General features: G+C 42.6%; 1 protein-coding gene across 9 annotated transcripts in view; it reads right to left on the reverse strand.

Annotated features, from left to right (window-relative positions):
* The window catches only part of CCDC7 (coiled-coil domain containing 7), a 155921-nt gene extending 143042 nt beyond the window's left edge, over positions 1-12879 (reverse strand). For 7 of the 9 annotated variants that reach the window (XM_083466477.1, XM_083466471.1, XM_083466470.1 and 4 more), the window contains exons 1-4: positions 12666-12839; positions 6263-6324; positions 4656-4887; positions 1202-1288 (exon numbers count right to left, since the gene is read on the reverse strand). In XM_083466477.1, coding sequence (XP_083322603.1) covers positions 1202-1288; positions 4656-4877 — 309 coding nt within the window. In that variant the 5' untranslated portion in view covers positions 4878-4887; positions 6263-6324; positions 12666-12839. Of the gene's footprint in view, positions 1-1201; positions 1289-4655; positions 4888-6262; positions 6325-12665 lie in introns of all 9 variants that reach the window. The other 2 variants (XM_083466469.1, XM_083466475.1) reach the window with 2 other exon arrangements.
* Positions 12880-15255: the final 2376 nt, after the last annotated feature.

A 15255-nucleotide genomic window follows, 5' to 3' on the forward strand; every position in this document is an offset into this window, starting at 1 on the left:
GGATTCGAACTGCTGACCTTCTGATCGGCAAGTCCTAGGCTCTCTGGTTTAACCCACAGCGCCACCCACATCCCTTATACTAAGCAAAGCTAATTGAGCTCCCTGGTATAAACAAACAAAGCAAGTTAAGATAATGAAGTGGCATTCACTGAAAAACTAATAAAATGCATTATTGAGCCTATTGTAGGGCAGCATAAATAGTTATTCTCTGCTACCACTGCAACCTTACAGTATTTCTTCCCAAATTTGATAATCAAGCTACAGAATCCATTAAGTGATGGCCATGACCTGCAACATTAAGGGTAAGAGGTGGGTGCTGGCAGCAGGTCTGGCCATCATGCCCATCACGTACTGAATTAAAAAGAAATACAGTACTTCTTTTTCTCTGTCCTGAATCTTCTAATATTAAGCTTCATCAGATGACACTGGATTTTAGCATCAGATACTAGCACTAGAGAGGGATCAATATCATATAAACTTTTACATGTCTTTTTTCCTAAATTAGAAAGCCCCTAAATTTTGTAATCTTTACTCATAGGGGAAATGTTCTAGCATCGTGAACATTTTGGTTGCCCTTTCCTGAATCTAGTATTTGGGGAGAAATATTGTGGGAAATTGTGTAACATCTACTTTTTGAACAAAGTGCTGTTCAAATATTTAACACCATTGCATCGTTTAGAATGGGAGTGGAGTTCACAAGCCAGTGGTATGCAGAACAAGTGACTAAAGTGGGTGGGGCTAGATGCAAACAAATTTGACTTGCTTTTGTTCAGTAAGCTACACTCACACAGAACTCAGAAGTTTGTACCTGCAGTCATAGGTTTCTATCCACCATCCTAATAAGCAAGATGAATTGTCACAGTTCAAGGACAAATTCCAGCCAACCCCCAAAGAGGATGACACAGAGGACCAGTGAGGGGCGTGACCAAGGAAGGGGGCATGACCTGGGAAGAATAGTGAAGGCTGAAGAGAGGCTTGGAGGGACACATCTTGCTCCCAGATATTTCATTTCCCATCCTTGGTTTAGGACAAAAAAGTACCACGGCATAATTGGAAGTCAACAGTTATCCATCCTTCAGCAACTATTTGTAAGAACTATTATACTTATATACTATTGTAAGACAGTATATCAATACAGTATACACAACTAGCATACATGAAACCTATTCAAAGAATATGTGAAATTATTCAATAAACATACAGGTACTGTAGGTTCCCCTGCCGCCACTGCCGCCTCTTCTTCTCTCATTTCTTCATTTGCATACACACCTTCCATTGTCTCTACAAGCTGCAGAAAGTGCCAAATGATTTTTATTATCTCTCACTAGTCATACCCCCTACTTGTATTATACTAGATGCCTGGTGCCAAAAGTCATTGTTTTACCTGATGATAAAGACAGTGGTATATTGTACAAATGTTTATGTTTCAGGCAGGTGGAATAGTTGCTGAATAATATTGTGTCATAAGTTAGTTTGGAACATGAAAAATAGTTTTATACTTCTTGGGATCTAACATCATTTGCTAACACTTTACAACAGTGGTGGGAACTAGATCCATCAGCCAGAACCAATTATCACCTTCCTATCCCCCAGCCCAAGTATGATAGATAGGCAGGACTGCCCACCTTTCAATCATCTGACATCACAGTATCATCAGGCACCCCACAAAGTGCTTTGAAGCCCCTATCATTTGATTGACTGGGCTTCAAAGCACTGTGCAGGGCTCCCTGCAAGAATCATCAAGGAGCTGATTGCCAGTGCTTCCAGGGAGCCCAATGCAGTGCTTTGAAGCCCTGTCAGCTGATGGGGGGGGGGGCTTCAAAGCACTCCTCAGGATTCTCTGTCCACACCAACAAACAGTTGGATCATGGGGAAATATTTTGAAAAATTGATAGCCATCTTCAAATAGCTAAAGGACTGTCAAATGGAGGGTGGAGCAAGTTTGTTTTCTCCTGCTCCAGAGGCTAGGACCCAAACCAATGGATTCAAGTCAGAAGAAAAAGGCTTCTGACTAAACATCAGGAAGAACTTTCTGACAGTAAGAGCTGTTTGACAGTGGAACAGATTCCCGCAATAAGTGGTGGACTCTAGATGGCTATCTATCATGTATGATCAAATTGAGATTCCTGTATTGCAGAGGTTTGGACTAGATGACCCTTGGTGCACCTTCCAACTCTACAATTCTGTGATTCTATGATTCAGTTAACAGCTGATAGTACACAGCTCTCTGAAAGCACAGGTAATCAACCAAGCAAAGAGATGCACAAGTACCGAGAGCAGGGATTTTCAAGCACTGCCAGTCAGCTGAATGGCAGTACCTGGAAACCCATTTGCCCCAGCCACTTTAACTGTCATAGATAACAAAGTCATAGATGACTTCAGAAATAGGGCAGGTGGGTGTGGTTTGGCCAAAAGAGACTCATAGGTTAAAGGGCCTCACCAGCCTAAACAGGCATGTAGGCTGGAAGTTGCCCGCTACTGTTTTATAATATATCTGTCAGATATGCAGCACTTCCCTGCCATACAGAGGTAAGACAGTTGTTCCAGACAGCCTCTGTGGCACTGTGATTATATGCCTTTGACTATACAGTTAAGTAGGGTTTGGAATCGTCTGTGGTCAATTTTAAGCATATTTTTCTTTGCAAGGACAGATAGGGACTTCCATATTTTTTTCAACTACAGGGCAGACAATAATCATTTAGTAATGTCCAAATGGCAGTGGAAGACAGGAGTGCCTGGCGTGCTCTGGTCCATGGGGTCACGAAGAATCAGACACGACTAAACGACTAAACAACAAAATGTCCAAATCTATATCTATATCTTTCTCCCTTAGACTACCTGCAATGCTATATATTTCTAATATTAGCATAGCATAAAAGCAGAAACTCAAGGAATGTCTATTTTTAAAATCTAATGTTTGACAATAGTAGCTCGTTCCGGCGCTCCCACCATGGAAAACAATGGATCCCACAATAGCGGATGCCAGCCGTGCAGTTAATTAAGGATAATCTGGCAGTAATTATCCTTGGAAACACACACCCCCCAGGTTGGGGTAGGAGAGCTTTCACTCGTGGATCATCCAATAACTGCCTCCCGCTCTGATGGAATGCAAGGGCGGGGACGCAGTATGTGTAGCACTGCACGTATTGGAAATTCTCCAATGCGGTCACCATGAGTGGAAGTACTTCTGTTTCTTTTAAGATGGATCTGAATTTGGACTTAAGAAACAGACATGTTCTGTATGAAGGAGAAAGATAACCCGCTAAATGAATCAGTGCCAAGGTTTTGATCTGGAGAGGACTCTTGCTATCGTAACTGGAACGCTACATAAGTGAAGCTGGAGTGCTTTCAAGTTTTGGAGAGGGAAAATGGAATTGTGGCATACTTAGAAATTAGTTTTTGTTTGATTGATTACAATATGAAAAGAAGAAGGTAAACAATAATTTCACACAGAAACTACAAGATATAAAATCCCTCTGCAAGTTAATGGATATGGATTTATTAAATACGAATGAAAGTCATCACACTAGTGACTGCTAAAACAAAGGTTTAAGACTGGCATTGTGGAATTTGGACTAATTAAGAGAACTGCAGCAGGACCAAGGATTAACATCAACTCCAGAACCAGAACACGGGAAGTCATCCAAAAATATTGAATTCAGAACTGATTAATTGACTTTTTATTGTATTGTGATTTGGCATGATTTAGTATTGTATTAATGTGGCCTCCATTAGATTGTTATTAATGAAAATTAATAAAAATTAATTCAAATGACAACAGTAGCTCTAGCAACAACTGACAGATTAACTAATAATTGTGATACACACATTTATCTCTTTCCAAAAACAATTCAGAATTCTGGTATCAAAAACTTTGGCAAACAGCATGATTGGTTTACGAACTTAATCCGTTCTGGAAGTCCGTTCTTAAACTGAAACCGTTCTTACACCGAGGCGTGCTTTCCCTAATGAGGCCTCCCGCCACTGGTGCCCTTCCACCAGTCGGATTCCGTTCTTAGACTGAGTTAAAGTTCTCAAACCAGGACACTATTTCCGGTTTTGCAGAGTTTGTAAACCAAATCATTCGTAAACAGGACTGTTCTTAAACCAAGGTACAACTGTATCAGCAAACTGTATATGTATAATAAAAAATTATATAATAATTAATACAAATAAAAAATGTATACTAAAAATTATTTCAACAAAATAAATCACAGCAGAAACTAAGTTTTTAAATTCAATTATTTCTTTTCTGTAGATAAAAGCAGTGGTTAGGATCAGTTGTTTCTTTCCACACTGAGAAGAACCATGATAGGGTAATTTCAAAAGAAGAAACTGATTCTAGGTTTTACAATTTTTATAATAGCTATTCTTCCTAGCCATGATACTAGCACCAAGTTTTTAGGATGCATATGATTTGGTATATTACCAGGAATAGATTGAGTTTTAATGAGCTGCTTAGCTTTTCAGGGTTCTGAACTCCTTGGTAGTTAATATTGTCCACTCAGATAGGAATTCCTATTAATTCTTGCAATTTTAATTATTTAGTTAAAGGAAACATTTGGACGGAGGAATTTAGGATGCAAACTATGTTGGCATACTGAATTCAACAGTCAAGATGGAATGAACATGCAAAAATTCAGTGATTGTCCTACCTCATTTAGATGAACAGTTATATTCTTAAGCACGTCCATTTCATCTAGTACTCTATCTTTATTTGTTGATGGAAGGGCTAAAGAGTATTGTGCAACAGATTCTGTTGGAGCTGAAGGCAATAAAAGCATATGCCCAGGTTCATAGCCCTGTTTACTTTTCCTCTTTTCATTAAATGTGGAATATAGCGGTTGATCCTTAATTCTCACTTTTGCTGGCTTCATTGTTCTTCTTCTGTTATTTTTTTAGGAAGAAATAAAACAATATTGGTTCATATCATTAAAAAATAAAATAGCAAAATAACACATTTTTTAAAAAAATAATATTTCATTTTTCATGTGAGCACTATAAGGACTTTCAGAACTATTGCACACATAAACTTATCTTCAGCTTCTGCCCTGTAATAGGTTTGCTTCTGTCCATTCAAAAATCCATGACATTATTTAATGGGCTTTTAAGCAGTCAGTTTCTGTGTCCTGGAAAGTAGGAGCTAGCTAAATTACTGGTTTCCTCTTTGCAGCCAGACCAAAAGCTGTTTTTTAAATAGGCATTACAATTGCACTCATAAAATATTTTTTTTAAAAAATGTTCCACCTATTTAGAGGACATTTTAATCCCATATCAACAGGACAAATTAAAGGCCATTGTAAGACCCTTCAGGAATAGGATTTATTAAAGGCCATGTAATGAATACCATGGTCCCATAAGTGAACAAATAGGAACTAATTACGGGAGTAGAAGCTATAAAAAGGAAACTTCAAATTAATGGTACAATAGCCCTGAAAATGGTGGGCTAGCCATCCATATCTGACACTGAAATTGCAGTTGTGTTTTATAACACACACACGCACACACCCAAGTCTAATCTGGTGGGGTAATGGAAGGACAACTCAGAAAACATCAGAACTAGCTTGGTAAAATCATCACCTGAATTCAATTAAAAAACCAGATGAACAAAGATGGCAACTCCGTATTAAACTGGTACTAAATTGAAGGAACTGTCACACTAACCCCTGACCCAAACCCAGATAACTCATCATCTGCTGATGATCCAAACTTCCCAGAGCCGAGACTTAGGGAAACAGACACCCCTATCCCTACAGCAACTACCCAGAAGACTCTAGTATCCAGGGAGAGAACTCAGCAGGTCTGTCTCCAAGGAATGCCTTAGAAAAATTCTCAGGCTGGGTCCCTACCTTGCTGGCAGCAGAGGAGCCCCAGTCATTTGATTGATTGATTGATTGATTGATTGATTAAATTTTTATATAGGGCAGTTCACAACATAAAAATACAAAATGAGAACACAAACTACATAATAAAACAATAACAAATAACACCATAAAATGCCATAAAATGCTTGGGGATAACATAACTTTGATACCTATATTGAAGGGATTGAACTAGATGACCCTTGAGTTTACCTCCAAATCTATGATTCTTCCATTCTGTTCAAGCTGGAGGTGGAGGCTGCACAAGAGTAAATCTTGTCCTAGTTATCTTTTTTCATAATGGACAAAAGGAGGCTACTGATCAAATTCTGTTCAGTGACCCTTCTGCTCAAATTATATATGTTTGTATGTTCCCCGATATTCTGTTTGACTCAATGTACCTGCATCAGAAGAGTTCTGTTCAGTGTTTCAGTGGCTTCTCAGGTGATCTAATGTTCCTAAACTGATAAGGGAATAGAAGCAGAAAGAATTTAATAAGAAAATCTGGTATTGAAAATGGGGTGATGGGGGCACTTTAGAGAAGGAAAATTTGTGCATCTGTTAATCACTTTAAAGTAGCATGGCAAGCAGCAATTTTTCAGCCTGCTATTTATTTATTTATTTATTTACATACATACATACATACATACATACAAACCCCACTCATCTGGCTGGGTTTCCCAGGTAAGTAATATGTTGCTCCTTCGTTTGAAAGAACAAAGAATGGCGGGACATTATTATATTATTATTATTTTACATTCATTCATTCATTTAGTATATCACCCTTCCTCTATAGATCTAAGTACCCTCAAGTTGTGTACCCACTGCTTCAGAGGGAGCATAAGAGCAGACAACCTCCCATTCAACCAGTCTAGGGAACTGCCCCCTAACAATCTCTCAGTTTTATCTGGATTGAGCTTCAGTTTGTTGGCTCTCATCCAGTCCACTACCAAGGCAGGAAGGTCCAGAACATCCACTGCCACACCTGTAAATGTAAAGGAGAAGCAGAGCTGTGCATCATCAGCATATTGCTGACAGCATACTCCCACCTGCCCAGATAACCTCACTCAGCCATTTAATGTAGATGTTAAACAGCATATGGGATAAAATTGAACCCTGAGGAACCCCACATTGAAGGCTCCATAGGGCTGAAGAACACTCCCCAACCATAACCCTCAGGAAGTGTCCATCGAAGTAGGACTGGAACCACCGCAAAACAGTGCCATCCACCTAACTTGGACAGTCACTCCAGAAGAATACCATGGTCAATGGTCTCGAAAGCCACAGAGGTGAGGAGAATTAATAGGGACACATTTCCCATCCCTCTCCCAAAGGAGGTTATCATACAGGGCAACCAAAGCAGTTTCTGTGCCCAAACTGGACCTAAACCCCAACTGAGTGCCTGCATCTGGTCCACAACCCATGCTCATGAACCTTGCCCAAGAAGGGGAGATTAGCAACGGGCCAGTAATTAGTTAGATTTTCTGAATCTAAGGAGGGTTTCTTGAGGAGTGGATTCACCACTGCCTCCTTCAAGCAGACAGGGACCACTCCCTGCATCCTGTGACACCCCACAATTGCCAGGGTATAGTCACCTGATGCCACCCTCCAAGACCAGCTCCACAGATAGGAGTGGAACCACTGCAAAACACTGCCTTCCAAATCCACAGAGCTGGTCCAGCAAATTATGATGGCTGATGGCCTCAAAAGCCAATGAGAGGCTGAGTTAAAGCAACAGAGTCACACTTTGCATCCATCTTCTGATAAAAATTATCCATCAGGACGATCAAGGCTGATTCAGTTCCAAAACCAGTCCTAAACCCAGATTGACATGGATCTAAAGAGCACCTTCAGCTGAACCACCACCCTCTTATGCATCTTTCCCAAAAAGGGAACACTAGCAACTGTACAGTAGTTCACAATCTCTGCATGTAGGGAGAGTTCTTTCAGGAGTGCACACACCACCATTTTCTTAAGGGTACTAAGTACCAAGGGCAGCCCATACCATTTTGCCACCTGAGAATACGCTACTCCCTGCCTCCCATGCCACTGCGCCCACCCCTCCACTTCCACTACCACCACAACTCAGTTAGAGCTGGGGCACTCTGGGAGGTGTTGCTGCTTGTCTTCCCTGTCCCCCCCAGGGGGGGAGATGAACAACAATGTCAAAAGCGGAATGTTCCTGTTGCCAGTGACAGTATAACATTCCTGCAGTACAGCGGTGCCTCGCAAGACGAAATTAATTCGTTCTGCGAGGTTTTTCGTCTTGCGAATTTTTCGTCTTGCGAAGCAGAGTTAGTGGGACATTCCCGCGCTCTCCGGCCCAAGAGCGATGGTGGGGGCGCCGTCAGGCCCGTGGCTGCTTTGGCTGCCTTCTAGCCGCTCCCTTGGCTAGTGGTTTCACGAGGGCAGGGAAAACTGCAGAGTGTGCAGCAAATGCGCCTTCCCCCTCCTGCAGCAGCAGCAGGCCCGGGCTGGCCAATGAAGAGGGATGCACCTGCAGAGCAGCTGAGCTGGTGCAATTCTCTGCGCCTCAACACCACCGCCACCCCCCGTCTCCACTCCGGCAAGGAGCTGCTGCAATGGAAGAGCTGCACAGGAGCACATGCACTCCCGTCTGCTGCGGGGGCTCCGCACAGAGGCATTGCAGCTAGATCGGATTCTGCCACGTCAGCCAATAGCGGCCGCCAACCTGATCTCAACTTGGTGCTGGTCCGCGCCATTCTCCTGAGCCACCGACCACCTCGAATTGAGGTCATCGACTTCCAACCTCAGAGAGGCATTCTGAATCACGTGCTCGCTAATGGACTGCTTCCCTCCCTCAGGGACATGGTAATGGATTCAGTAGACTGGTGGATACTGGGGGGGTGGGGGTGGGGATAGGTGGAGAATTACTTAATCCATAGCAGCAGCACATTTCATGGAGGGAAAGGCTGATCGAAGAAGGCTGATCGCCGAAGAATTGATGCTTTTGAATTATGGTGCTGGAGGAGACTCTTGAGAGTCCCATGGACTACAAGAAGATCAAACCTATCCATTCTGAAGGAAATCAGCCCTGAGTGCTCACTGGAAGGACAGATCGTGAAGCTAAGGAAACAAACTTGCAAGACGTTTTCGTCTTGCGAAGCAAGCCCATAGGGAAATTTGTCTTGCAAAGCAACTCAAAAAATGAAAAACTCTTTCGTCTTGCGAGTTTTTCGTCTTGCGAGGCATTTGTCTTGCGAGGTACCACTGTATAACATTCCTGGATATATAACATTCCTGGATGCACCCAGCCTCAAAGTAACAAGAGTGAAGAATGAAAGGTGTGCTCCTGACCTAACTCAGTCAGGAATGTGGGTTTGGTGAACAAGTTGAGGGTTAGTGACATGTAGAAAGGACAAGATGGTGAAGTCATTTAAGCAGGCTGGAAGATTCTAATTAGTGAAGGGGCTTGTGACAGGACCAGTGATATGATTTGGCCCCCTAGGCCAGGGTCAGCAACCTTTTTCAGCTATGAGGAGGTCCACCGTCCCTCAGACCATGTGGTGGGCTGGACTATATTTGGGGGGGGGAATGAATGAATTCGTATGCCCCACAAATAACCCAGAGATGCATTTTAAATAAAAGCACACATTCTACTCTTGTAAAAACAAGCTGATTTCTGGACTGTCTGCGGGCCGGATTGCGAAGGCAATTGGGCCGCATCCAGCCCACGAGCCTTAGGTTGTCTACCCCTACCCTAGACTAAAATATTATACAGGGTGAGTCCTTTAAAAGAGGCCCCATGGATACAGAGCACACATGTTCCACGGGGCCTCTTTTAAAAGACTCACCCTGTATAACGTATACAAAAATAACACAGGAGAAAAGTATTTTTAGCCCTTTCTCCTTGTACCATTCTCTACTGAATGCACTCATTTATTTTCAACCCACTAAAGAAAATACACACATCACTACCTTCTTCCTAGCTCTGTAAAGCAATCCAAAACTACAGGAAACTGGCCTAACTTAAGCCAAGGTAATTTACCTCTATTCCAAACTGTTGCAGGAATTTATGTATAGGTTGGGGGGGTTGCCCCTCCAGCAGATATCATGCACATGCAGCCCACTACCAAAACCAGCACAATCGCTTTAGTGACATTTGTGATTTGTCCCCACAAAATACCCCATGACAGTTTCAAGGGACCTTTGCTGCACGATACCAAATGTAACAATTCACTGATAAATGTATCTATGTACTGGCTCACTGGAAAACTTCAGAAATTCATATAGACATGTGAGCTCAGCTACTCAGAAGCCCCTCTGCCTGAGTGATAATTCCTGGCATCCTGGTACCTGAGTGCCAGACAGGTAGCCATTCCAGAAATAACAAACCCAGATGAAGACAAAAGGGTGTGATTAACTTGGCTGGGAAACAGGGAATATCTGCCCTCCCTTCCCCACAGGTGGGCGGGGTTTGCGGCACCAAGCGAGGCTCACCTGGGCGGGTGCCACCCACCTGCCTGAGCTGGCCTTTGACCCGCCCCCGGCCAGGGAGGACAATGGACAGCCGGCTGGGGGTGGGCCTAAGGCCAAAGGAAAAGAGGCTGACTCCTGGGCTCAAGCCTCTTTTGCTGCTCTTCCTTCTGGGATCACCCACCCACCCACCCTCAATTAATATTTCTTGCCTTTTAATTTCAGCTTAGGTCAGCGATCTTCAATTTAACGATTTCTTCTTTACAGGCTAATATTTTGCGTTCCAGGTCAGCGGGCGCTGCTGCGGTTGTAAGATGGTTGCTGTATTCAGAACGGGGAAGGAATTTTCCCCATGCGGCGGCGCTTGCAGGGCCCGTTAAAGGGCAAAAACCGGGAGACCCTGGCCCTAGAGTGGCGGCATGTAGGTCAAACTCCCTGGATGAGGTCAGTGGAAGGGCATGCTGTGTAAGTTTGCGCTTTGCAGTCCCCTCTCACTGGGCCTCAACTGTCTGCATATCCTCAGCCAGGCGGGCTGAGAGGGTTACCTGCCAAGGCCTGTGCCAAGTTTCCCACTTCTAACATTCAATAAAGTTGTGGCCAGTTTGAACCCATACTCTGGTCTCTTGTGTCATAATTTGAGAAAAGGGGGGTAGGCACCACAGACAGGGTTTAGCAGGGAAATGTAAATATATTTTTTGTTACACTTGATGGGTGTTTGGTGGAAGGCAAGGTGAACCATGGGGCAGGGTCCAGGATGCTCAGATTACTGCCACCAGACTTCCCCTTTCATGATGTAACTGTGAATTCTGTCACGACACTCTTCAATAAAGGCCAAGCCTACTGGCTGCTGTTTTGCTCTGGTATTCCTGGCTAGTGTCTTTGTTTTTTTGTCCAAGGGAGCCCTCAGATTTCTCCGTTAACAAAACTGTGTTCAGCAATGGGGCTACTGCCAGCTGAGCCAGACTGAATCTAAGGGAAAAGAAATGTTTAAAATCGGGTCTGACTTACACCATCCTACCTTCTGCTGGGTTGCTAGGTCCCAAGACCTAGCTGAACAGCTTTTGGAATGGGGTAAGCATATTAATTTATAAAACAGCACCACTGTATAAGAATGTCCTGTATAAATTCTAGGTTCCTTCTGTACCTTGTTATGTACAGTGGCCTTTTTCAAAGCCCAGTTAAAAACTGTTTAAGAAGATTCAGAAAAAGGTGAGATATATAAGGTATAATAAATAATAGAAAACCGAGGGACCCCAGAGCAGCACATAGGACAAGATTGTTCCATCTGGAAGCAGAAATTTTTACACTGACTGAACCATTATAATAATATCATGTTGAATTCCCAACCCTTAGCTTTTACATAATTTTATTCGTATTTGCGTAAAATGATTCCATTTTCATATTTTATTTAGATATTTGTTTAAAAGTAGAAAAACATGTTTAAAGGGTAGAATGTCCCTACCGAGGTTATTCAGTTTGTGTTGTATATTCAGTTTGTGTCTGAGTTCACTTCCACTGATGTTATATTACTTTGATACTATGAAAGCTGTGGTGTTTTTTTTTACTACGCACCGATTTCTAGAAACAAATAAATCTTAGATCTGAGTTCTTACCTTGGCGCCTTACATCACTAAAAGAGGCTCCCCTAACCCAAATGACAATGATTTTTAAAAATAATTTACCTATCTATCTATATACTGCTACATCATTAGCAGCTTTTAGTTTAGTTTAAATTGAAAAGGAGGATACAAATAGCTTACATTCATTAATTAACTGGCTGGCAGGCAGGGAAATGCTGGAACTTGGAACCAGATGTCCACTAAAAGTTGGGCAAAGAAAGGCACAACCTCCTTCCGTCTAACCTACCTCACAGGGTTGCTGTGAGGAGATGATGGCCAGGAAGAACAGGGAACTCGCATCCCTGAGCTTCTTGGTGATATAAAAGTGCAATACCCTTAATGTGAAATAATGAGGTTGTCCATAAGAGATTGCATCCTAATGTTTTAATGTTGTATCTTAATCTTTTAAATTGTATTTTAATCAACTTATTTTTATTATTGGTTGTTAGCAGCCCTGAGCCCGGTCTTGGCTGGGGAGGGCAGGGTATAAATAAAAAAAATATTATTATTATTATTATTATTATTATTATTATTATTATTAATTATTATTATTATTATTAGAGTTTAAGGAGCTTCCCGGGGAGGGGGGAGACTGTAGCTGTGGGTGGTTGTTGTTGTTTGGGTCACGCCCCACTTCCCACCCCCAGTAAAAGGTGTGAGGCAAAGCTGCTCTCTGGAGACGCCCCAATATATGGAAACCGAGCTCTTGCGGTTGTTACTGTTCTTCGCCTCCCTTTCAGAGACCCACCTAGGCGAAGGCCGAGCTGCCCGTCCTCAATCACTGGTTTCCTAAAGACGTTCCTAAAGACCCAGGCACCTCATCATCTCCCCCATCCGCTCTTTTCCTCCCTCCCGCCCACGTTCCTGGCTTCTTGCTGCTGCTCTTCCGAGGAATGAGTCGTCGTCGTCGTCGGAGGGAGGGGGGGCGCGCGCGCGAGTCCCCCCCCCCTCCCCGGCGTCGTCAACTGCCATTTCTTTTTCAAACGGGCTGCGAGTTCTCCTCAGGAGGGCGCGAGACAGGGCGGTTGGTGGCGCGCGCGCTGTGAGAGGTTCTCTCGCTTGCTTGGCTCGCTCCCGCCCGCCCCGTTGCCGCCGTGCCCGTCACACACCCGCCCTAGACACCGGTTAATGATGAGTCCCACTCTCTTGGGAGCCCCCCAAAAAATTAAAGGGAAAAAACACTGGATGTATAATTCCAAAATATAAGATTAAAAAAACAAAGAAAATAAAACCTACATACAGCAACAGTGTTTTGTGTTGTGTTTTGTTATGTGTAAATTGTTGTAGATACCTATTCAACAAACAAAAACGGGCAATTTGTTGTTGACAAAGGACAGTTGGACATATAAAGGGCCCCATTACATTCAGTACCATCAAACCTAAATCTGGCCCTGATGATGACGGTTCTCTTCCTCTTAAGCAACCCTCCCCAGACACAAGATTCAAAAGAAAACGCAGTAGGGGAGTAGCATGAGGAGACTTGACTAAACAAAAGTCGCCAAGGAAATTAGCAAGCTTCCGAGTTCAACTCTTCATCGAAGAGTGGTGAAGAGGGGAAGAGAAGGATGTCCCTATACTGTACAACCTACCAGCAACGTCCTTTTTCTCCTCTGCACATTTTTCCTCCCTTTGCTTACCATCTAACCTGATGAATGATGTTGAACTGGAAGGCTTGCTCATTTCTTTGTGAACTTTTTATTTGGCCCCGATAAAACCTTTGGATTTCTCCCCCCCCCCCAAAGACCAGCAGGGCTACCTGAAATGTTTATATGTTTGCTATTTGCTCCATCTCCCACTGCAGCCAGTGAGACTTCTTTTATTTACCGTATTTAGAATATTTGTATCCCACTTCATAGCCCCAACAGGCTCTCAAAAGGCTTCTAAAAGATTCTTAGCAATAAATAAAACCCACTAGTCAAGTCTGACTTCTTCCCTTCCCCCAAGTCTAAGAAAGGGAGGCAAGGATCACACAAATAATAACCAGAAGTTCTCATCAATTTACCTTCAGTTTGGATTGTGTCTTATTCAGAAGTTAATCATTGCTGAGTTTAACAAGGCTTTCAACTAAATGAGTCTAAAACTGCAGCTTTAGCTTGCCCATCCCATGGGTTATATAGAGTTGAATAACAGCACAAAATCAGCACCACAGTAGAATCACACACATACCCCGCCAAAAAATACATACCAAATAAAATTATCAACATTGTGCCTATCTAATTATTTAAAATATAGATCTATATTAGGAGCTGCTGCCACCCAAAACCAAACCTTTCAAACATGTATCCTAGTGTTTATATTAGAAACATAAAATGATACCATTTTACAAATACATACATGTGCAGTCTCTGGGCAACTGCTTGGGTTGCAATCTTTTTTTCTTGACACAATGTTCTCTGCCTTTAACAGCTGGAGTTCAACAAGTACATGAAGATACAATGTTGGGAAAAACTTCCTCTGACAATTCTCCGTTTCATGCAGCTGTTAAAGGCCACTGATGTAGTGGAGCAGGGTCAAAGTGCTACTGCTTCTTTCACAGCAAAGATAATTATGTAATTAGAGGCACTAGTTGCCAGTTCTCTGTGTTCAAAATAATTTTGTTTTCAGAAGCCATCAAGGCAAGCCTAGGAAATGGTAACATGCATAGCTAACATGTTAACCTAACTTCTATTATGAAAAACAAAAACAAAAATCTCTTTATAATGTCCAGTCGAAAGGTCACAAAACGGTGAGCAAGCCAGAACTTTTCATCAGGTTGAATGTTAAATGGAGAGTGCGTGTGTGAGGGAAAATCTGACTGGGTATTGAATATATAATCCCTGCCAAAAGTTTATTTTTCTTGCATTGTTTCAAAGAGCCATGTCATCAAGAGCGCCCACACTTCAGATTTTCCACTATGTTGCTATTAAAAGAACAGGATCTCTGTCAGGAAAAAACAGTGACAACCCTGCTGACCACAAACAGAGCTCACATTGAGATGAGCTCACATTGGAGGTAGAATGCCACAGCTCCCTTCAACTGGGGTAGCATTTCAAGGTACAAAATGCAGAGCTTCACATACAGAATTGGTGCATATCAGGAAGCTATCAAAGGCACTAAGGGCAAAGAGTGGAAACTTTAATGGCAGAGTGTGTGATAGATGCTCTGGGGTTAGCTAGATTTGAGGCATTGCATGGGGGACACTTTGATAAGTTATTTGAATGAGGAACCAAACAATGGGGAGCAGCAGATTTATCTCTGTAGGTAAGAGATGCTCCATAGGAGCTCAGAAGTGAGAAGAAACCCTTGAGTAACTCATAGGCATGGAACTGAAAGGGCACAATGCCAATATAAAAATACAC

The sequence above is a fragment of the Podarcis liolepis genome (genome assembly GCF_965112155.1).
Source record: "Podarcis liolepis genome assembly, chromosome: 12".
Lineage (NCBI taxonomy): Eukaryota > Metazoa > Chordata > Lepidosauria > Squamata > Lacertidae > Podarcis > Podarcis liolepis.